Source organism: Chlorocebus sabaeus, chromosome 6 (assembly GCF_047675955.1).
Source record: "Chlorocebus sabaeus isolate Y175 chromosome 6, mChlSab1.0.hap1, whole genome shotgun sequence".
Lineage (NCBI taxonomy): Eukaryota > Metazoa > Chordata > Mammalia > Primates > Cercopithecidae > Chlorocebus > Chlorocebus sabaeus.
Genome location: NC_132909.1, coordinates 59,670,035 through 59,694,117, shown reverse-complemented (window position 1 = coordinate 59,694,117; position 24,083 = coordinate 59,670,035). Strand labels below are relative to the sequence as shown.

At 46.5% G+C, this 24,083-nt stretch overlaps 1 protein-coding gene and 1 long non-coding RNA gene across 3 annotated transcripts; one reads left to right on the top strand and one right to left on the bottom strand.

Moving 5' to 3' along the window:
* Positions 1-1,258: 1,258 nt before the first annotated feature.
* On the top strand, positions 1,259-23,799 carry ZNF57 (zinc finger protein 57). Of its 2 annotated transcripts, XM_037994513.2 has the most exons (5): positions 1,298-1,381; positions 14,933-15,014; positions 20,294-20,420; positions 20,850-21,021; positions 21,692-23,799. In XM_037994513.2, exons 2-5 carry the CDS (start codon positions 15,000-15,002, stop codon positions 23,055-23,057), a joined length of 1,680 nt encoding a protein of 559 aa, XP_037850441.2. In that variant the 5' UTR covers positions 1,298-1,381; positions 14,933-14,999; the 3' UTR covers positions 23,058-23,799. The 2 variants fall into 2 exon arrangements, with proteins under 2 accessions (XP_007992928.3, XP_037850441.2); XM_007994737.3 differs by lacking the exon at positions 14,933-15,014 and having other exon boundaries at positions 1,259-1,381.
* LOC140711931 (uncharacterized) lies at positions 9,354-21,881 on the bottom strand. The gene is made up of 3 exons (XR_012093270.1): positions 21,773-21,881; positions 19,848-20,073; positions 9,354-15,319 (listed from the first exon to the last, which is right to left on the bottom strand). It is a non-coding gene; the product is annotated as an uncharacterized lncRNA (long non-coding RNA).
* Positions 23,800-24,083: the final 284 nt, after the last annotated feature.

Genomic DNA, 24,083 nt, shown 5'->3' with positions numbered 1-24,083 from the left:
ATTATGTATCCCTGGTTGAATGTATAACATCGTCAAAAATCACCATGATCGATAAAAGGAATGTAACGGTAGAAGCAAATCTTGTCACTGGAAGTGATAATATTGCTTTTCAGAGAAACCAAACATATTTGCAAAACTATCAGAACTTGATAAGATACATGCAATATACATAATTAAATGCATTGGTGGACTAAAATTTCATTTTCTGGAGAAACTATATAAAATATTGAGGAAGAGGCTAAACAGCACCTGCGGGGTCTGTGTGAGGACAATTTCAGGTATCTCATGAGAAGGTGACAGAGGGGTCGCCCATGGTTGTATCAGCAACTTTGTGGGGGTGAAGACTCCTCAGTTCAAATGCATTTGCATTCTGTAAGCATATTAAGAGTTAAGTGGGCCAGGCACGGTGGTTCATGCCTGTCATCTCAGCATTTTGGGGGCCTGGCAGGAGGCCATGAGTTCAAGATCAATCTGGGCAGCAGAAGGAGAGCCTGTTTACAAAAAATCAACAAAAGAGTTACCGGGTCCATGGGTTCTGGTTTACAGTGAGCTGTGATGTCACTGCATTCTACCCTGGACAACAGAGCTAGACCTCGTCTCAAAACAAAACAAAAACAAAAACAAAAAAAATAAACAAGAGAGACTGAGAGACAGTTAACTGGTTTATCCCGAATTTATTTATTTAATTTTATTTTTAAATTAAATTTAATTTATTATTTATTTATTTATTTATTTTTTGAGACAGAATCTCACTCTGTCACCCAGGCTAGAGTGCTGCGGTGGGATCTCGGCTCACTGCAAGCTCCGCCTCCCAGGTTCAAGCGATTCTCCTGCCTCAGTCTCCCGAGTAGCTGGGATTATAGGCACCTGCCACCAGGCCCAGCTAATTTTTGTATTTTAGTAGAGACGGGGTTTGGCCATTTGGCCAGGCTGGTCTCGAACTTCTGACCTCAGCTGATCCACCCGCCTCAGCTTCCCAAAGTGCTGGGATTACAGGGGTGAGCCACCACGCCTGGCCCGGATTTCTTGATCAGGCTCTCCGGGTGCGGGTCCGGACAACTGTCCAATCAAGGCACGGGGCGGGCACCAGGAAGCGGATTGCGGGTCTCGTGTAGTGTCGAATCGAAGGCCCCAGGGGTGGAGGGGGCGTGTCCAAAACGCTGTCCACTCAGAGCGTTGAAAGGGCGGAGACTGAGAAACTGTCCAATCAGTGGGGCCGCTGCCTGCGCTCCGAGGCCCCGAGGGCGGGACGGCTTAGTCCTCCCTGCCACGCGTGCCCCGCCTACCCCGAGCGGCCGGGGAGTAGCTGTCCCTTTCAGCTGCGCTGGCCGTCGGGTCACGGGGAGCTCGCCTTGGAGAGCCCAGGAGCAGGCGGGACATGGTGAGTGCAGGGCAGGAGCCAAGCCCGGGAAGGGTCGGAGCGATGGGAACCGGCTGGAACCAGCCTCCGCCGAAATCTGCCGCCGGGCTTGGCTGAGGGCCGCGCGGGGACGCGCAGGACGAGCACCTGGGCCCCGGGGACGCCATCGCAGCGGCCGGGCTGGAGGGCTAGGGGCAGTTTGAGGGGACGGAAGGGGCTGCCAGGAGCTGGGGGGTAACTTGGGGGGGGGCCTGGGCAGGAGGGGGGCTCGGGGGCAGTTTGGGGGAATGGCAGGGGCGGTCAGGGACTCGCGGGCAGTTTGGGGGGACGGTAGGGGCGGTCAGGGGTCAGGGACCAGCTTGGGGGGACGGCAAGGGACGGTCAGCAGGTTGGGGATGTTACGCGCGTCCGTATAAGAGACCACCTGAGCAGGCTTAGCCACAAGGCTGTTTACTCACTTGGGTGCAAGTGGGCTGAGTCCGAGAAAGGAGTCAGCAAAGGATGGTGGATTGATTGATTGATTGATTGATTGATCGGTCGGAGTCCCGCTATGTCGCCAGGCTGGAGTGCAGTGGCGTGATCTCGGCTCACTGCAACCTCCGCCTCTCGGGTTCAAGCGATTCTCCTGCCTCAGCCTCCCGAGTAGCTGAGATTACAGGCGCACGCCACCACGCCCGGCTAATTTTTGTGTGTTTAGTAGAGACAGGGTTTCACCATGTTGGCCAGGATGGTCTCGATCTCTTGACCTTGTGATCCGCCCGCCTCGGCCTCCCAAAGTGCTGGGATGACAGGCGTGAGCCACCGCGCCCGGCAATCATTTGTTCTTACAGGTTTGGGATAGGCGGTGGAGTTGGGAGCAGTTGTTTTTTTTGGCGGACAGTGGGTGGGTGTTACAAAGTACATTCTCAAGGGCGGGGACGATGTTTCAAAGTACATTCACAAGGGCGTGGAGGATGTATTGTCACCAGGGCGGGGAGGAATGTTACAAGTACCTTCACAAGGGCGCGAGAGTGCATTATCACAAGGGTGGGGTACATTCACAAGGGCGAGGAGGATGTATGGTACAAAGTACATGCACAAGGGCAGGGGGATATCACCAAGTACATTATCACAAGGGCGGGGGGATGTCACCATGGCTTGACTGAGGTGCGGCCAGCTCAGAGGACCTTACAGGGGACAGCTTGGGGGGACAGCAAGGGACGGTCCGGGGGTCGGAGGCAGTTTGGGGGATGACCTCGGCGGTGGGAGTGACCTGCCCTGGGGGTTTTGTTGCGGGGTATCCCTAATACCCTGAAATCTTTATTCGGGCAGCTGGTTTCAGTAAATATAGTGTCTCCTGTTTGCCTTTTGTCTTCTCAGTGACAATAGGAAAATTTTCAAGTCTGTTTCCTGCCTTCTGGTCCGTCAGAATAACACCTGTTTATTCTGGGGTACAGGTGAAGAATGGCCTAAGGAACTCTCTCAGGAATATTCTCTCGCCCACCACAACTGTAGAGAAAGGGTGCGCAGTTCCACATCTTATAGCAGATAGAGATGGATTAAAATGTTCATAAAAATAGTAGTTTTTCGGCCGGGCGCGGTGGCTCAGGCCTGTAATCCCAGCACTTTGGGAGGCTGAGGCGGGCGGATCACGAGGTCAGGAGATGGAGACCATCCTGGCTAATACGGGGAAACCCCGTCTCTACTAAAAATACAAAAAATTAGACGGCTGAGGCGGCGGGCGCCTGTGGTCCCAGCTACTGGGGAGGTTGAGGCAGAATGGTGTGAACCCAGGGGGCAGAGCTTGCAGTGAGCCGAGATCGCGCCACTGCACTCCAGCCCGGGCAACATAGCGAGCCTCCGTCTCAAAAAAAAAAAAAAAAAAAAAAAAAACAGTTTTTCAAATGCTAAAGCAATCAGACAAAAATCAATAGCAGTTATTCTTCCATACAAGGTGCAGAGTTTGCGACAGCGTGTGATCCTGTTCCATTTCAGTTCATCTAGACATGAGATTAATGCAAATTCTGCAAAAACCTGTAAAACTGAGGCGTGTTCCATTCTGGTTAATTTCCAGTTTGTCACCAATCGTATTGCTTCACTGATCCATCATCTGTTTGCTGACTGGGAAAAGCAGTTTCTGGCCTTGTAAAGTCATAAAGACTGCCTGGGAACTCCCTTCCCCTACTTCCCTTACACATGGGGGGAAAGGAGTGATTCTGCTGCGTTCTCACTCTGCGCGATGGGCGTCTTCGTGGCATTTGAAGTGTAGCACCTGGAGCAGGGAGGCGAGCCCGGAGACCAGTGACTCCAGCTGAGCCCACTGTTGAGCCTGAGCGGGAGGCCGCTGAGGGTGCAGCCGGCTCTAGCTGGGCAGCCTCCCCCTGCTCAGACCTCCTGCCTCGTAGAACAGCCGCAGCAGGAACTGTTCATGCTGATTGAGGCTGCTGAGCATTGGAGTGACGATTATCCGGGAGATGTGCTTGTGGGCGGTTTAGCCTTTGAGGTTGCACCTGTGGTTGTCTAAGCAGCTGGTTTAATTTATGCATTAAGGGTTTCGTTTTGTTTTGTTTTTGAGACAGAGTCTTGCTGTGTCTCCCCGGCTGGAGTGCAATGGCCTGATGTCACACATTGTAACCTCCGCCTGCCAGGTTCAAGCAATTCTCCTGCCTCAGCCTCCAGAATAGCTGGATTACAGGCACCGGCCTCCATGACTGGCTAATTTTTGTATTTTTAGTAGAGACGGGGTTCCACCATGTTGACCAGGCTGGTCTCAAACTCCTGACCTTAAATGATTCACCCTCCTCCACCTCCCAAAGTGCTGGGATTTCAGGCGTGAGCCACTGCGCCCGGCCTGGATTAAGTTTTCATATAAACACCAGTGGCCTTATTGCCCACATAAATAGGCCTTCAGCATCTCAACACCTGTGTGCTTCCAGCAGCGCTCATCACTGTGCTGCCCCCAGGGTAACCACTGTCCTGATTTATTTTTTTCATTCTCTCTACCTTTACCATTTATTATTTATTGTCATACAGAGTTTTAATTTTGCCTCCTTTGAATTTTTTTTTCCCCCCCCCCAGGCAGGGTCTTACTCTGTCGCCCAGGCTGGAGTGCAGTGGCGTGAGCACAGCTCACCACCAATGGTGCAATGGAATATTTTTTCTTGTAGAGACCGGGGTCTCGCTGTTGCCCCAAGCTAGTCTGGAACTCCTTGACTCAAGCGATCTGCCCTCCTTGGCCTCCCGGAGTGCTGGGATTACAAGCATGAGTTACTGCACCCGGCCGGAAATTTCAATAAGTGACTGTTATCATAAGTGGCTGTTACCATTAATGCACCTCGAAAGGCTTTTCGGTGGTTTCTTTCCTTTGCACACACGCTGGTGTCTGAGATAGTGCGTGACCCAGTTAGTTCAGTCATTCCAGCGTTTGTCAGGCTTGGGTATATTCGTTTATTTTATGTACTTACTTATTTTTAGAGACAAGGTCTTATTCTGTTGCCCAAGCTGGAGTGCAGTGGTATGATCATGGCTCACTGCAGTCTCAAACTCCTGGCTTTAAGTAATCCTCTCGCCTCAGCTTTCCAAGCAGCTGAGACCACAGGTGTGCATCACCACACCCAGCCAAAGTTTTTTTTGTTTGAGACGAGTCTTGCTCTGTTACCCAGGCTGGAGATCTCGGCTCACTGCAAGCTCCGCCTCCCGGGTTCAAGCGATCCTCCTGCCTCAGCCTCCCGGATAGCTGTGGTCACAGGCGTGTGTCACCAAGCCTGGCTAATTTTTATATTTTTAGTAGACACAGAGTTTCATAATGTTGGCCAGGTTGGTGTCAAACTCTTGGCCTCAAGTAATCTATGTGCCTCGGCCTTCCAAAGTATTCGCATTATAGACGTGAGCCACCGCCCCTGGCCCTCTCTTACTTAGGATTGTGATTTTAAGTGCCTTGATGTGTTTTAGAATTGCCCCTCTACCTTGTTCTGCAGGAAACCTGGTGGTTCTTTTTCTTTTTTTTTTTTTTTTTGAGACGGAGTCTTGCTCTGTCGCCCGGTCTGGAGTGCAGTGGCCGGATCTCTCAGCTCACTGCAAGCTCCGCCTCCCGGGTTGATGCCATTCTCCTGCCTCAGCCTCCCGAGTAGCTGGGACTACAGGCGCCCGCCACCTCACCCGGCTAGTTTTTTGTATTTTTTTTTTTTTAGTAGAGACGGGGTTTCACCGTGTTAGCCAGGATGGTCTCGATCTGCTGACCTGTGATCCGCCCGTCTCGGCCTCCCAAAGTGCTGGGATTACAGGCTTGAGCCACCGCGCCCGGCCAACCTGGTGGTTCTTAAGACATTTGCCTTTCATTTCAGTTCTTAGAAGTAGTTTTTCATAAATGCAAAAACAAAGAAAAACAAAAAAAAAGAGGCTGGTTTTGGATTTAATGGAATTTTATTCAAACCCTAGATCCGCCTGAGAGATCTGTTGATGTGGTGGCATTGTTTCCTCGCTGAGTCCGCGTGCCATCTCTCATTTCGCTCTCCTTTGATGTCATTCAGTAGTGTTTTATAATTGTTCCATGATGATTATTTTATATCCTTCATTAGATATAAAATCCCTCTATTGTCCAGGCTGGAGTGCAGTGATGCAGTCATGGCTCACTGCAGCCTCAAAATCCTGTGCTCAATCTTCGGCCTCAGCCTCTTGAGTAGGTGGGACTGCAGATTCATGCCACCATACCCAGCTAATTTGGCCGGGCGCAGTGGCTCACGCCTGTAATCCCAGCACTTTGGGAGGCCAAGGCGGGTGAATCATGAGGTCACGAGTTCGAGACCAGCCTGGCCAATATAGTGAAACCCCGTCTCTACTAAAAATACAAAAATTAGCCAGGCGTGGTGGCGCATGCCTGTAGTCCCAGCTACTTGGGAGGCTGAGGCAGGAGAATTGCTTGAACCTGGGAGGCAGAGGTTGTGGTGAGCCAAGATCATGCCACTGCAGTCCAGCCTGGGCGACAAGAGCAAAACCCCGTCTTTAAAAAAAAAAAATGATACAGCTGGGGTCTTGCTATGTTGCCCAGGCTGGTCTCAAAACTCCTAGGCTCAAGCGATCCTCCCGCCTCAGCCTCCCGAAGTGCTGGGATGGAAGGCATGAGCCATCGTGCCCGGCCCTGAGTGTGAAATTTAAAAGGTTAACAATGCCCACGCAGTGTATCTTATTAAGGACAAGCAGGCTCTGAAAGAGCTTTGGAGCACTGAAGACACAGCAAGAAAGACATGCCATTGAGGCTCAGATCAAATATTTTAGCAATGTTGGTTATTCTGTTGTCACTATGGAGTTGATTGTGCAGCCTTGCCGGTCTACCCATATGCAACAAGAAGCCCCTTTGCCGAAACTGCCCCCTCCCTGGCTGGCCAGTAAACAGTCCAAAGCCACACAGTCATCTGCTGCGTGGCTACCGGGGAGCGTCGTCCTGCCTGTGAAGCTTCCAGACAGTCGCTGTCTGCTGTGTGTGGTTAGAGTGGTTTGAACATCCGTGTTGTGTGTGCACAAGACTGTCCTCGGGGGAAGGGCCAGAGGGCCCAGGTTTGCCTCGGTGCTTTAAGGATCATTTCCATTTCAGGAAGGAGGTTCTGTGGACCCGTGAATCTCACCACTGGAGGCATCAGGGCAGCTCGGGGCAGAGAGGCACAGGGCCTGTGGGAGCCTCCACATGGGAGGACAGTGTCCTGCTCCAGATCCCCATGGCCAATTCACCGCCACCGGGACTGGTCTGAGATTCCCTGAGGCTGGAGTGGAGGCTTCGAAAGCCCCCCTAGAGAAGGCGTCCAGGCGGGGGCACCGTCCATGCAGGGGGCGCAGTGGAATCCTCGTCACTGCATTTATACAGAATCTAGACCTTGTCGCACAAGTAGGCTGATTTGTGATCGCACAGATGGGTCAGAGTAAAACCTGTAAGTGAGGAACACGTTCTCTCCAAAACCCAGATAGACCTAAAACGTGTTAGGCTTGCTCTGGCCGTGGGTGTTAACAAATGAGGTATGGTTCTTCCCTAGGCTGCTGCTTCAGATAACGACCAGAAATATGAACAAACTGGTGGGGACCTGAGTCTAATGGGATGCAGCAGCTCGCCCCACCCGGAAAGTTCTGCAGCAGGCCCATGAGCTTGTCCCCGGGCCTGGCTCTCCTGAGAGCTCAAATTAAATCTCTAAAATCTAAAACTGTCTCATCCCCAAGGCCAGCTACCCTCTTCCACTTCATAATGTCGTAAGAATTACTTTTCCCCTATCCTACACTTCAAAAAGCTGCGGCGTTTTCATTATTTCACAGAGATATGCATTCTTTTCCATTGGTTCGTTTGACGGTCCTTCTGCTAATACTGTATTGGCAAGATTGAGAGCTCTAAAATCCTTGCCCTGTTAGGTAAGCCTTCACCCTGTTCTTCAGAAAGTTTTGGCTATTTTTAGACTTTTTCTCAGGTTTGGAAAGTAGTTTTGTTAAGTCCTAAAAAGTCTCATTAAGAGAGGATCTCACTCTGCTGCCCAGGCTGGAGTACAGTGGTGTGATCACAGCTCACTGCAACCTCCTGAGCTCAAGTGGTCCTGCTGCGTCAGCCTCCCTAGTAGGTAGGACTGCAGGCACATGCCATCGTGCCTGGCTAATTTTAAAAATAATAATAAAGGCCGGGCGCGGTGGCTCAAGCCTGTAATCCCAGCACTTTGGGAGGCCGAGACGGGCGGATCACGAGGTAAGGAGATCGAGACCATCCTGGCTAACCCGGTAAAACCCTGTCTCTACTAAAAAATACAAAAATCTAGCCGGGCGAGGTGGCGGGCGCCTGTAGTCCCAGCTACTCGGGAGGCTGAGGCAGGAGAATGGCGTGAACCCAGGAGGCGGAGCTTGCAGTGAGCTGAGATCCGGTCACTGCACTCCAGCCTGGGTGACAGAGCGAGACTCTGTCTCAAATAAAAAAAATAAAGTAAAATAATAATAATAATAATAAATTGTAGACTGTCTCCTTATGTTGCCCAGGGTGGTCTCAAATTCCTGGCCTCAAGCAGTCTTCCTGCCTCGGCCTCCCAAAATGTGGGGATGATGGGCATGAACCACCGCACAGGGCCCTGATCGAGATTTGTTTCTCCACTGGAATCCTTCACTAGCCTTAAGTACTTATTTAACTTTGGATTTTCCCATAGTATGTATCAGCTTTTAAAAATTAATTTTCCGGCCGGGCGCAGTGGCTCAAGCCTGTAATCCCAGCACTTTGGGAGGCCGAGACGGGCGGATCACGAGGTCAGGAGATCGAGACCATCCTGGCTAACATGGTGAAACCCCGTCTCTACTAAAAAATACAAAAAATTAGCCGGGCGTGGTGGCGGGTGCCTGCAGCACTCCAGTCTGGGCAACAAAGTGAGAATCCACCTCAAAAAAAAAATCAATTTTCCAACTACTATTAAGTAGAAACAGAATGCAATTTCTTGGAATCTTGGTAAAAATCTTTTTCTAGGATTATCTCTTTGTTCTGTTGGGGTTTTATGTGCATAATTCTTAGAAATTTGTGTAAAGACAAGTTTATGTTTTATAATTCTTGTATATTTTCTGGTGGTGCTGGAACTAGTGTAACATTGACTGGAGGTGAGGTCATGGGCATCTTCATTTTGTGTATCATGTTTTTGAGGAAAACAGTGAACTTCACATTCTTTACATGTTTTTTAAAAACCAGCTTTACTGACATATATACGTACAGCCATTTAACATGTACATTTCTTTCTTTTTTTTTTTTTTTGAGAGGGAGTCTCGCTCTGTTGCCCCGGCTGGAGTGCAGTGGTGTGATCTCAGCTCACTGCTCACTGCAAGCTCCGCCTTCCCAGTAGCTGGGACTACAGGCGCCCGCCACCACACCCGGCTAGCTTTTTGTATTTTCAGTAGAGACGGGGTTTCACCGTGTTAGCCAGGATGGTCTCAATCTCCTGATCTCGTGATCCGCCCGCCTCAGCCTCCCAAAGTGCTGGGATTATAGACGTGAACCACTGCACCCGGCCTATAATTTCATTTTTTTTTTTTTTTTTTTTTTTTTTTGAGACGGAGTCTCGCTCATCACCCAGGCTGGAGTGCAGTGGCGCAGTCTCAGCTCACTGCAAGCTCCGCCTCCCGGGTTCATGCCATTCTCCTGCCTCAGCCTCCCGAGTAGCTGGGACTACAGGCGCCTGCCATCATGACTGGCTAATTTTTTGTATTTTTAGTAGAGACGGGGTTTCACCGTGTTAGCCAGGATGGTCTCGATCTCCTTACCTTGTGATCCGCCCGTCTCGGCCTCCCAAAGTGCTGGGATTACAGGCGTGAGCCACCGCACCCGGCTTAATTTTATTTTTTATAGCAATTTACACTCACAACAAAATTGAGCAGAAAGAACAGAGTGCTTATGTATCTCCTGCCCCATCCTATGCACAGCCTCCCCCACTGTCCACACCCCACACCAGCGTGCTGCGTTTGTTACAACCGATGAGCCTCGTTGGCATGTCATTTCCACCCTAGTCCGTAGCTTACACTGGGGTCTGCTTTGGTGTTGTACATTGTATGAATGTCCACAAACATGCAAGGACGTGTATCCACCACTGCCGCGTCACTCAGAGTAGTTCCCCTGTCCTGAAAGTCCTCTGTGCTCTGCCTATTCACCCTTCACTCCTGTGCTAACTCTGACAACCACTGATCTTTCTACTGTCTCCACAGTTTTGCATTTTCCAAAATGTCACGTAGGTAGGAATCACACCGTAGGTGCCTTTTCAGTCCGGCTTCTTTCACCTAGTGCTGTGCATTTTAAGATTCTCTTGTGTCTTTTCATGACTTGATAGCTCATCTCTTTTTAATGCTGAATAACATTCCACTATCTAGATGTACCATTTATTAATCCCCTCATCTTCTGGAGGATGTCTTGGTTATTTCCATGTTTTGACAATTATGAATAAAGCTGCTGTAAACGTCTGTGTACAGGCTTCTGTGTAGTCATAAGCTCTCAGCTCCTTTGAGTAAAGGTCAAGGACTGCAATTGCTAGAACAGATGGCTAAAGTATATTTACTTTTAAGAAAACACCAGGCTGAGTGTGGTGGTTCACGCCTGTAATCCCAGCACTTCGGGAGGCCGAGGCGGGCAGATCACCTGAGGTTGGGAGTTCGAGACCAACCTGACCAACATGGAGAAACCCCGTCTCTACTGAAAAACAAGAAAACAAAATTAGCCGGGCGTGGTGGTGCATGCCTGTAATCCCAGCTACTCGGGGGGCCGAGGCAGGAGAATCGCTTGAACCGGGGAGGCGGAGGTTGTGGTGAGCCGAGATCGTGCCATTGCACTCCAGCCTGGGCAATAAGAGTGAAATTTCGTCTCAAAAAAGAACAACAAAAAAAACACCAAACACTTTTCCAAAATGGCTGTACAAATTTACATTCCCACCAGCAATTAATTAGAATTACTGTTGCTCCACATCCTGGCCAGCATTTGGTGGTGTCAGTGTTCTGGATTTTGACATTCTGATAGGTGTGTCGTGGTATCTTGGTTTATTTTTTATTTTATTTTATTTTTGAGATGAAGTCTCACACTTTCACCCAGGCTGGAGTGCAGTGGCATGAGCTCAGCTCACTGCAAGCTCCACCTCCCGGGTTCACGCCATTCTCCTGCCTCAGCCTCCCGAGCAGCTGGGACTACGGGCGCCCGCCACCACACCTGGCTAATTTTTTGTATTTTTAGTAGAGACGGGGTTTCACCATGTTAGCCAGGATGGTCTCGATCTCCTGACCTCGTGATCTGCCTGCCTCGGCCTCCCAAAGTGCTGGGATTACAGGCGTGAGCCACTGTACCCGGCCGGTATCTGGTTTTAATTTGCATTTCCCTGATGACATGATGTGGAGGATTTTTTTATATACACATCTGCCATCTATGTATCTTCACAGATGAGTTGTCTTAAGGTCTTTAGCCTCCATACCTGGCTAATTTTTTTCTTAATTTTAGAAATGGGGTCTCACTATGTTGCCCAGGGAGGTCTGAAACTCCTGAGCTCAAGCAATCCTCCCACCTTAGCCTCCCAACGTGCTGGGATTACAGGCATGTGCCACCACACCTGGCCTGTTTGTACATTCTTCACTCTACATCACACTCTCCTGATGACTATGGCTCTCCAGAAAGCCTTGAAGATGAACAGTGTCCGTCCTCCAACTTTAAGCTTCCCCTTCAATACTGTGTTGGTAATTTGGGTCTTTTACCTCTCCATATAAACTTTAGACTCAGTTTGTCAATATCCATCAAATAACTTGCTGGGATTTTGATTGGGATTGTGTTGAATCTGTAGATCAAGTTGGGAAGAACCGAAGTCTTGACAATATTGAGTCTTCTATCCACGGACAGGGAATAACTATTTACTTAGTTATTTGATTTCTTCTGCTAGAGTTTTATAATTTTCCTAAGATAGATCTTGTATACATTTTGTTAGATTTATACCTAAATATTTTATTTTAGGGCAATGCTGCTGTAATTCCACTGTTGTCTAAGAGCATATGATGTATGATATTCTTTTAAACCTAAGGTGTTTTATGCCCCAAAATACAGTCTAGGTTGAGGAATGTTCCATGTGAGCTTGACAAGAACGTGCTTTCTGCTGTTGTTGAAGTTGTCTACAGACATTCATTATTGGGGGTGCTGTTGAATTCAACTCTGTCCTTACTAATGTTCCACCTCGTTCATCTATTTCTAATAGATGTTTAAGTCTTCAGCTATGATGGTGGATTCATTTATTTTTTCCTTACAGTTCTAGCAGTTTTTACCTCCTCTGCCTGAAATTAATATATGTGCTCCAGCTTTCTTTTGAATAGTGTTAGCATGATTTATCTTTCTCCATCCCCTTACTTTTAATCTATTATGTATCTTTAAAGTGGGTTTCTTATAAATCAGGGGTCCCCAGCCCCCAGGCCATGGACCAGTACTAGGCAGCACAGTAGGAGGCGAGTGGCGGGCTAGCAAACAAAACTGAGCTCCATCTCCCGTCGCATCAGCAGCGGCATTAGACTCGCATAGGAGCCTGAACCATGCTGTGAACTGCGCATGAGAGCCATCTGGGTTGCGTGATCCTTATGAGAATCTAATGCCTGACGATCTGTCACTGTCACCTGTCACTCCCAGATGAGACTTTCCAGTCACAGGAAAACAAGCTCAGGACTCCCACTGAGTCTACATTGGGGTGGGTATGTAATAATAAAGTGCACAGTAAATGCCATGTGCTTGAGCCATCCTGAAAGCGTCCAGCCCCCACCCCGTCCATCTGTGGAAAAACTCTCTTCCACAAAACCAGCTCCGGTGCCAGCAAGGTTGGGGACTGCTATTATAGACAACATATAGTTGGGTCTAGTTTTTTGGTCCATGCTGTTTGTATTGTAGTCCATCAACTTTTAAAGGGATTGCTGACATAGTTACATTAATAGCTGACATATTTGTTACTGTTTTCTATTTTGTTGCCTCTGCTCATTGTTCCTTGTTTTATCTTCCACTCTTTTTCTGCCTTTTTTGGTTTTAATTGCATGTTTTGTGCAATTTTTTCTCCTTAGCAAGTCAGGTATGCTTCTCTTTCCTTTTTTCACAGATGGCCCTAGAGCTATTTATTTATTTGGCAGGATCTTGCTCTGTCACCCAGGTTGGAATGCAGTGGCACAGTCATGGCTTACTGCAGCCTCAATCTCCCAGGCTCAGCTTCCCAAGTCGCTGGTGCCACAGGGTACGTGCCTCCAAGCCCAGCTCATTTTTAAAAACTTTTTGTGGCCGGGCACGGTGGCTCACGCCGGTAGTCCCGGCATTTTGGGAGGCCGACGCAGGTGGATCACCTGAGATCAGTAGTTTGAGACCAGCCTGGTCAACATGGTGAAACCCTGTCTCTACAAAAATACCAAAAAAAAATTAGCCGGGCATGATGGTGGATGCCTGTAATCCCAGCTACTCTGGAGGCTGCGGGAGAATCACTTGGAATCTGAGAGGCAGAGGTTGCAGTGAACTGAGATCGCACCACTGCACTCCAGCCTGGGCGATGAAAGGAGAATCTATCTCAAAAAACAAACAAACAAACAAACAAAAAAAACTTTGTGTAAAGACAAGGTCTCACTATGTCGCCCAGACTGGTCTTGAACTCCTGGCCTCAAGCAGTCCTCCCGCCTCAGCCTCCCAAAGTGCTGGGATTACAGGCATGAGCCACCGCACCTGGCTAGAGTCTTCAGTCTTCAATATACAGCCAATCCACATCCAGATAACACTATACTGCTTCCCAGGTTGTGAAGTATCTTACAGTAGTTATTCCATATTTCTCCCTCCTTTTCTTTGTATCACTGGTACGATTTCACTTATATGTAAGATATAGTTACTGAATACAATGCCACTGTTACAACATAATAAATGAACAATTTGTTATAAGTAACTTAATAACAAAAATAAAAGTTTTTATTTTGCCTTCTTTTTCTGATGCTCTTTCTTTATGTAGATACAAAGTTCTAACCTCTGTAATGTTCTCTCTCAAAAAACTTCTTGTAACACTTCTTGTAATACTGGTAGGTCTATTGGCTACAAATTCCCCCATTTTTTTTTTTTTTTTTTTTGTCTCAGAAAGTCTTTATTTCTCCTTCAGGTTGAAGAATAGTTCACAAAATTCTAAGTTGGTGGGGATTTTTTCTCTGAACACTTGAAATAATTCCCTCCACTCTCCTTGCTTGCATGGTTTCTGAGGAGAAATGTGATGTCATTCTTGTTGTTGCTCTGTAGGTAAAGTGTTTTTTCCGCTGGCTTCTTTGGAGATATCTTTTTTTTTTTTTTTTTGAGATGGAGTTTCACTCTTGTTGCCCATGCTGGAGTGCAATGGCACGATCTCGGCTCACCACAACCCTCGCCTCCTGAGTTGAAGCGCTTCTCCTGCCTCAGCCTCCCGAGTAGCTGGGATTACAGGCATGCGCCACCACACCCGGCTAATTTTGCCTTTTTAGTAGAGACAGGGTTTCTTCACGTTGGTCACCTGACCTCAGGTGATCTGCCCGCCTCGGCCTCCCAAAGTGCTGGGATTCCAGACATGAGCCACTGCACCCGGCCTAGAAGATGGTATTACATGTCTTCAGGCTCAGAGCCTTTCCTCAGCCACAGCCAGTCTGCTCATGAGTCCGTTCAAGTCATTCTCCGTTTCTGTTACAGTGCTTTTCATCTCTCCCATTGCCTTTTCAGTCTTAGGATTTCCACTTCTTGGCCTATATTGCCTGTTTTTGCATGTTGTCTACTTTTTCCATGAGAGCCCTTCACCTGTTAGTCGTACTTGTTTTACATTCCCAGTCTGATACTTCCAACGTCCCTGCCATATCTGGGGAGTTCTGCTTTGTCTCTTCAAGCTGGGTCTTGCGCCGTTTAGTATGCCTTGTCATTTCTTTCTGGAAAGCTAGACACAATGTACTGGGTGAAAGGCACTGAAGTAAACAGACCTCTAGTAATGCCGTGGTGAGGTGCGGGCAGAGGGCAAGGATTCCCTGATCCTTTGATGAGGTCTCAGTCCTTTAGTGAGCCTGTGCCCCGCGACACTGACCATCACAAATGCTTCTCAGTTCTTCCTTCTCTCACAGGCGGGACAGGATGAATCGAGGAAGCTGATGTGGGATACATCTCTTTCCACAGGTCACTTAGACTCTGATGAAACCCCCACAGGTGAGACTCTGGTAAAATAGTTTCTCTTAAGGGAAAGGCCCGGTGAGAAAGAACAGAAATATCTGGCCTATTTCAAAATCATTATTTTTCTCCTCTAGAATACTGCCCCCCCCACCCCGAGATTCCTCAGACTTGTGCATGCTGTGCCCCCAGGAATTCATAAGTTACAGCTCAGGCTTTCCCATCTAAGTAATGGTTCCCAGAGGCTTCTGTTCATGGTAGCGTGTTGTGGTAAGCTGTGATTCTCCGTATCCACCTCTCTCTTCAGTTTGAGGGGGCAGAGCTGGCCCTGTGGCATCAGTTCTCTGAAGGATGGAAGAAGAGCTGTTGAGGTTTCAGTTTGTTCAGCTTTTTAATTGTTACAGTGGAGTAATAACTTCCAAGCTCCTTACATGCTAGACCAAAAACTAAGTCATTTAACTTTTTTTTTTTTTGAGACGGAGTCTCGCTCTATCGCTCACGCTGGAGTGCAGTGGCGCAATCTTGGCTCACTGCAAGCTCCGCCTCCTGGGTTCACGCCATTCTCCTGCCTCAGCCTCCTGAGTAGCTGGGACTACAAGCACCTGCCCCCACACCCAGCTAATTTTTGTATTTTTAGTACAGATGGGGTTTCACCATATTGGTCAGGCTGGTCTCAAACTGCTGACCTTATGACCCACCCACCTCAGCCTCCTAAAGTGCTAGCATTACAGGTGTGAGCCACCATGCCCAGCCTCTTTCTTCAGATATTCTAGATCCAAGTCCTTTATGAGATATATGTTAAACCAACTTTGCACTTCTTAAATTCCAGCTAGTTGGCTGGGTGCAGTGGCTCATGCCTGTAATCCCAGTACTTTGGGAGGCCAAGGCGGGTGGATCACCTGAGGTCAGTAGTTCAAGACCAGTCTGGCCAAATAACAAAACCCCATCTCGACTAAAAGTATAAAAATTAGCTGGGCGTGGTGGCAAGCACCTGTAATCCCAGCTACTCAGGAGGCTGAGGCAGGGAGAATCGCTTGAACCCAGGAGGCAGAGTTTGCAGTGAGCCAAGATTGCACCACTGTACTCCAGCCTGGGCAACAGAGTGAGACTCCATCTCAAAAAAAAAAAAGAAAATCCAGCTAGTCATGATGTAGAATTCTTTTCTGTATTACTGAATTTGCTTTGCTAGTATTTTATTGAGGATTTTGGAATCCATAACCAAATCAATATTGGTCTGTGGTTTTACTGTGATGTTTTTATCTGGTTTTGGTACCAGGATAATACTCATAAAATATGAGTTGGGAATTGTTCCTTTCTTTTGCAACTTTTGTAAAATGTCTTATAAACATTTGGCATTAGATTTCCCTTAAATTTTTGGTAGAATTCAGGGGAGAGGCCCTGAATCGGGCTCAGGCTTTTCATCTTCAGTAGATTTTGATAAATAATTTAGTCTCTTCATTTCTAATAGGTCTATTTGGATTGTCTGTGTCTTTAGTTTCGGTAGTTAAGGTGGTTCTAAGAATGTGTTTATCTATGTTAACTAATGTATTGATGCGTAACTGTTCATAGTATTTTTATCATCCTTTGTATTCGTTTAAGGTTGGTGGTAATGTTCGCTCATTTCTGGTTCTAGTAAGTTTGAGTCTCTTTTCTTGTCAATCTAGCTATATCAGTTTTGTTTGATCTTTTCAAACAACTAGCTTTGGTTTCACTGACTTTTCTCTATTGTTTTACTGTTCTCTATTTCATTGATTTGGCTGTAATATTTATGATTTCCTTCCTCCTAGTTGCTTAGGTTTAGTTTTATTTTCCTATTGTCTTGAGGTGGACAAGGTTAGGTTGTTGATTTGCAATCTTTAGGATAGGTATTTATAGCTATTAATTTCCTTTATATAAGTTTTGGTATGTCTTTATTTTCCATCCATCTCAAAGTATTTCCCTTTTCTCTTTGATCCATTAGTTATGGAAGAGTGTGAAAATATCCACATATTAGTGAATTTGCCCAATTTTCTGTATAAGTTTCCAATTTCATTTCTCATTCCATGGTGGTCAGAGAACATACTTATTTCTGGGGTTGTTTTGTTATTTATTTGAAAACTGACTCTTGCTCTGTCAGTGCTGTGATCAGAGCTCACTGCGACTTCTGTCTCCTGGGTTCAAGCAATTCTCGTGCCTCAGCCTCCCAAGTAGCTGGGACTACATGTGCCACCATACCCAGCTAATTTTTGCATTTTTAGTAGAGACAGGGTCTCACTATGTTGCCCAGGCTGGTCTCGAACACCTGAGCTCCAGTGATCCATCTGCCTTGGTCTCCCAAAATGCTGGGATTACAGGTGTGAGTCACCGAGCCCAGCCAATACCTTGTATTTCTATTGTTTAAAATTTGTTGGCCGGGTGCGGTGGCTCACGCCTGTAATCCCAGCACTTTGGGAGGCTGAGGCAGGTGGATCACAAGGTCAGGAGATTGAGACCATCCTGGCTAACACGGTGAAACCCTGTCTCTACTGAAAACACAAAAAATTAGCCAGGCATGGTGGCGGGTGCCTGTATCCCAGCTACTTGGGAGGCTGTGGCAGGAGAATGATGTGAAACCAGGAGGCAGAGCTTGCAGTGAGCCAAGATTGCACCACTGCACTCTCAGCCTGGGCAACAGAGCAAGACTCCATCCCAAAAAAAAAAAAAATTGTTGAGGTTTCTTCTATGGCCTAGCAAAGCGTCTCTTTTACAGCACATTCTTCCTGCACTTGAAAAGAATGCATGTTTTGCTGTTGCTGGGTTGAGTGTTCTGTAGGTATCTGTTATGTCTAAATGACTTAGAGTGTTCTATTATTTTATTTATTTTATTTCCCTGTATTCCACCTAGATGTTCCATCATTAAAAAGTGGGGTTAATAGATGATGCTGTGTTCAACTTTAAAAAAAAAAAAGAGTGGGGTATTTCTGTTCCAACTGTTATGTTTAACCTTTTTTTTTTTTTGAGACACAGTCTCTCTCTCTCGCCAGGCTGGAGTGCAGTGGTGCAATCTTGGCTCACTGAAACCTGCACATCCCAGGTTGAAGTGATTCTTCTGCCTCAGCCTCCTGAGTAGCTGAGACTACAGGTGTGCACCACCACGCCCAGCTAATTTTTGTATTTTTAGTAGAGACGGGGTTTTACCACATTGGTCAGGATGGTCTGGATGTCTTGACATCGTGATCTGCCGGCCTTGTCCTCCCAGAGTGCTGGGATTACAGACGTGAGCCACCGTGCCCAGCCTATTTTTTCCATCATGTATTTTGATGCTCTGTTTTTAGGTGCACATATAATTATAACTTTACAGGGTGGATTAAACCTTTTGTCATTATACAATTTCCTTCTTTACTAACACTTTTTATTTTAATGTTATGTCTGATATTAATATAGCTATTTGCACAATATCTTTTGCTATCTTTTTTTTTTTTTTTTTTTGAGACGGAGTCTGCTCTGACACCCAGGCTGGAATGCACTGGTGCAATCTTGGCTCACTGTAACCTCCACCTCCTGGGTTCAAGAGATTCTTCTGCCTCAGCCTCCAGAGTAGCTGCGATTACAGGCATAAGCCACCACACCTAGCTAGTTTTTGTATTTTTAGTAGAGACAGAGTTTCACTATGTTGGCTAGACTGGTTTCAAACTCTTGACCTCCAGTGATCTGCCCACCTTGGCCTCCCAAACTGCTGGGATTATAGGCGTGAGCCACCGCACCCAGCCCCATCCTTTACTTGCAATCTGTTTGTATCTTTAGATCAAAAGTGTGTATCTTTTTTTTTTTTTTTTTTTTTTTTTGAGACGGAGTCTCGCTCTGTCGCCCGGGCTGGAGTGCAGTGGCCAGATCTCAGCTCACTGCAAGCTCCGCCTCCCGGGTTTACGCCATTCTCCTGCCTCAGCCTCCGGAGTAGCTGGGACTACAGGCGCCCGCCACCTCGCCCGGCTAGTTTTTTGTATTTTTTAGTAGAGACGGGGTTTCACTGTGTTAGTCAGGATGGTCTCGATCCCCTGACCTTGTGATCTGCCCGTCTTGGCCTCCCAAAGTGCTGGGATTACAGGCTTGAGCTACCACGCCCGGCCTCATTAAGTATTTTCTTTTTTTTTTTTTTTTTGAGACGGAGTCTCGCTCTGTCGCCCAGGCTGGAGTGCAGTGGCGCAATCTCGGCTCACTGCAAGCTCCGCCTCCCGGGTTCACGCCATTCTCCTACCTCAGCCTCCCGAGTAGCTGGGACTACAGGCGCCCGCCACTGCGCCCGGCTAATTTTTTTCTATTTTTTAGTAGAGACGGGGTTTCACCATGGTCTCGATCTCCTGACCTTGTGATCCGCCCGCCTCGGCCTCCCAAAGTGCTGGGATTACAGGCGTGAGCCACCGCGCCCGGCCTTCATTAAGTATTTTCTAATGAAATATTTCAATTGTTTATCTTTTTACTATTTGTTAGTTTCTTTAGGGGTTACTGTATTATAAATATGAGGCTTATCAGATGAGCTGCAGGTTTGTTGTATTAATCGCTTGATTCCAGTGAGATACAGAAATGCTGCACCTGTGTAGCTCTATTCCTTCCTGCCCCCCGACTTTTATGGCATTATTAACACATGCTACATCCATGAATATCATACGCCAAAACAGTGCATCTTAATTAGCACTTTACCAGCGATAGTCACGTCCCTTGCCGCCTTTGCTCCCTCTCACTCACCTCCTTTGTGCTGTTATTGGCAAATAGGTGAGTATTCTTATGTGTTATACAGTAGCAGTACTTTACAAACATTTATACAGTTGCCTTTAAAATAATTTAAGAAAATAAATGGGAAAAAACGGATACAGTGTGGCCCAGGGCTCCACTGCAGACAAAAACAGGAATTCTTACCTCACATTGTTAGAAGCTGTCTGGCTGGCCTCAGGCCCGTCTATACAAAGATCCTCTTACCAGGCAGTGGATTCCAAGGACTTAGTTTTCTCCAGTAGCCGATCAAAGGCTGGTCCGAAAGACCTATGAAATGTGCATCGTTTGGACGACTGAGGCCTGCTGCGTTATGCAGCGTTTCAAATGGAAAAGTTACTTCATTTGCATAGCATCATCTCTCTAGACCCTGCTGGTAGAGGAAGATAAGAACAGTCACGCTAAGTTCAGACTCATAGTGGTGCTATTAAGTTTATTAGGAAGTGATTGTGAGTAAGTGAAAGATCTAACATTCACGTCATAGAGGAGGTGTTGGGACACCACAGAATCTCGTTTGAATTTGTGAATTGAGTCCAGTTCCCAGTACTTTCGGTGTCACCAATCCTCCTGCACACCTACGTGGTTTTTCTTAGGACTCAGTGGTCTTTGAGGATGTGGCTGTGGACTTCACCCTGGAGGAGTGGGCTTTGCTGGATTCTGCTCAGAGGAACCTCTACAGAGATGTGATGCTGGAGACCTTCCGGAACCTGGCCTCAGTAGGTAAGGATGACATCATTCCTTCACTTGGTTTTTAATGAACTCATTTCTTTCTCATCAGTTCTGTTCCAAGATTTGAAATGTGGGAAAGGACTAAGGTACACATATTCACAGCCACCATGGACCTAGAATCTAATCATTATTCTCTAACAGTGAAAACGTGTGTGAAACAGATGTTATTTCTGTCTTGGTTTAAAGGACTTGAAGTTCCTTTCGTGAAATTAGTATGGGTATAGATTTCATTGGTCATTTAGGATCACAGAGTGGTTCCTTGTTTGACACCTGTGACTTACTGTGTTTGTGAAATACCTAACATTTTGACCCCTGATGTCTGTTACTGATGAAGTCCTCAAAATGCTAAACTCCTCAGTGTCTTCCTTTGCTTAATATGTGTCTCATTCCTTATGAGATTTGTTCACTTTTTTGTTTCAGATAATAAGACTCAATTTAAAGCCAATGGGTCAGTTTCTCAGCAGGATACGTACGGGGAAGGAAAATCTAAGGAACAGACAATACCAAACTTCACAAGAAATAATTCCTGTGCCTACACTTTAGAAAAAACTTGTGAAGGTTATGGCACTGAAGATCACTACAAAAATCTGAGGTGAGATGTACTCACAAGAGAAATAAATCGTCCAGGAGAAAATCTTTGCATGCAATTAAATATATATATAAGTATTGCTCCAAATATAAGCATTGCTCCAAATCTTAACAACAAAAAAAATTTGTATTTGATTTAGACATTGAGAATTTGAAACATAATTGCTAGAAATAACGACAGGGGGCCGGGCATGGTGGCTCACGCCTGTAATCCCAGCACTTTGGGAGGCCGAGGCAGGCAGATCGTGAGGTCAGGAGATCAAGACCATCCTGGCTAACACGGTGAAACCCCGTCTCTACTAAACATACCAAAAAAATTAGCTGGGCGTGGTGGCGGGCGCCTGTAGTCCCAGCTGCTCTGGAGGCTGAGGCAGGAGAATGGCCTGAATCCAGGAGGCGGAGCTTGCAATGAGCTGAGATTGCACCACTGCACTCCAGCCTAGGCAACAGAGCAAGACTCCATCTCAAAAAAAAAAAAAAAAGAAAAAAGACATTACAGGAAAACCCCATGTATAATAAATACTGCATTAATCAATATGTCTCTTCAATTCAGAATAGAAAAACTTCATGTACACTGAAATGTAGTTAGAAATGTATTTCTAATACTTGTTAATACATATCAACAAATCATTGCCAAATATACCATAAATAAAAATGTTTCTCATTTTTAACAGAAATCGTACAGTGGACAGATTCTGTAACAATACTGAAGGTAATCAATATGGAGAAGCCATCCATCAAATGCCAAATCTTACCCTGTTCAAGGAAATTTCTGCTGGAGAAAAACCGTATGAATGCACCAAGTGTGGGACAGTCTTCACGCATGTTTCTTCTCTTAAAAGGCACGTCACGTCTGTGTGTGGACGAAAAGCGCCTCCGTGTGAGGAATGTAAGCAGGTCTGCATTTGTCCCTCACACCTACACAGCCATGGAAGAACCAACACTGAGGAGAAGCCCTATAAGTGTCAGGCATGTGGGCAAACTTTCCAACATCCCCGTTCCCTCTCTCAGCACGTGAAGACTCACACAGCAGAGAAAACCTATAAGTGCGAGCAGTGTCGGATGGCATTTAATGGGTTTGCAAGTTTCACTAGACATGTGAGAACTCACACAAAAGACAGGCCATATAAATGTCAGGAATGTGGGAGAGCCTTCATTTATCCCTCGACATTTCAAAGACACATGACAACACACACTGGAGAGAAGCCCTATAAATGTCAACACTGTGGGAAAGGCTTCAGTTATCCCCAGGCTTTTCAAAGACATGAGAAGACACACACGGGAGAGAAACCCTATGAATGCAAGCAGTGTGGGAAAACATTCAGTTGGTCTGAAACCTTGCGAGTACACACGAGGATCCACACTGGGGAGAAACTCTATAAATGTGAACACTGTGGGAAGGCTTTTACCTCTTCCAGATCATTCCAAGGTCATCTGAGGACGCACACAGGAGAGAAGCCTTATGAGTGTAAAGAATGTGGAAAAGCCTTCACTTGGTCCTCAACGTTTAGAGAACATGCAAGAATTCACACACAAGAGCAGCTCTATAAATGCGAACACTGTGGGAAGGCTTTTACCTCTTCCAGATCATTCCAAGGTCATCTGAGGACGCACACTGGAGAGAAGCCTTATGAGTGTAAAGAATGTGGGAAAACCTTCACTTGGTCCTCAACGTTTAGAGAACATGCAAGAATTCACACACAAGAGCAGCTCTATAAATGTGAACACTGTGGGAAGGCCTTTACTTCTTCCAGAGCATTCCAGGGTCATTGGAGGATGCACACTGGAGAGAAGCCTTATGAGTGTAAACAATGTGGGAAAACCTTCACTTGGTCCTCAACCTTACATAATCATGTGAGGATGCACACTGGAGAGAAACCTCACAAATGTAAACAATGTGGGATGTCCTTCAAGTGGCCCTCCTCCTTCCGAAACCATCTGAGGATGCACGCAGGACAGAAATCCCACGAATGTCAATCACACTCAAAGGCCTTCAGTTGTCAAGTCATTCTTTCTAAAACCAGTGAGAGTACACACTGAAGAGAAATTCTACAAGTAACATGGGGTAACCTCACATTAATTCATGTATAATTTGCCACAAACTCTACACCAGGAGAGAAATATTACAAGTATGATATTGTACTTGTCAATACCTCATCTGTCAAACAGAGCCATTAGAGAAAATAATTCTCTAAGTCCTCTTTCAGCTATAATACCTATGTTTTAATAGTTAAGTGTTTTATCTCTTAGAGTCCAGCTCTGTCGCCCAGGCTGGAGTGCAGGGGCGTGATCGCAGCTCACTGTAACCTCCGCCTCCCGGGTTCACGCCATTCTCCTGCCTCTGCCTCCCAAATAGCTGGGACTACAGGCGCCCGCCACCACGCCTGGCTAATTTTTTGTATTTTTAGTAGAGACGGGGTTTCACCATGTTAGCCAGGATGGTCTCGATCTCCTGACCTCGTGATCTGCCCATCTCGGCCTCCCAAAGGATTACAGGCGTGAGCCACCGTGCCCGGCCTCTTAAATATTTTCATTTCGAACTGTATTAGACCCATAGGTGATTTGGAGTGTACTTTGAACATGAAAGAATTTTTATAGTTTCTGTATTTTTCTGTATGGCATCATTACAACAATGAAACTTTGGTATTTTTTATTCTTACTGGCCTACTGCTACAGATAGTGGATATCACTTACCTATTTTAAATATTGTACCTTACCAAAATTGTTTTGCAAAACCTTGTAAATATGCAAAGTTCTGTATAAAGTATAGTCTCTAATCTAATCTTTTGCAATTTGTTTTTCCTCATTTCTCACTGGGAGTTAGACAGTAGCCTTTGAATTAGGAATGGGGACCTATACGACAAGAATCAATCTACAGATGGTTTTGTTATGGATATATGTGTAAGGCTGGGAAAGACATTTCCCTGAATGTCTTTCCTTTATGGCACCAAGTTAAAATCTGCTCATTTTCTTTTTTTTTTTTTTTTTTTTGAGACGGAGTGTTGCTCTGTAGCCCGGGCTGGACTGCAGTAGCCGGATCTCAGCTCACTGCAAGCTCTGCCTCCC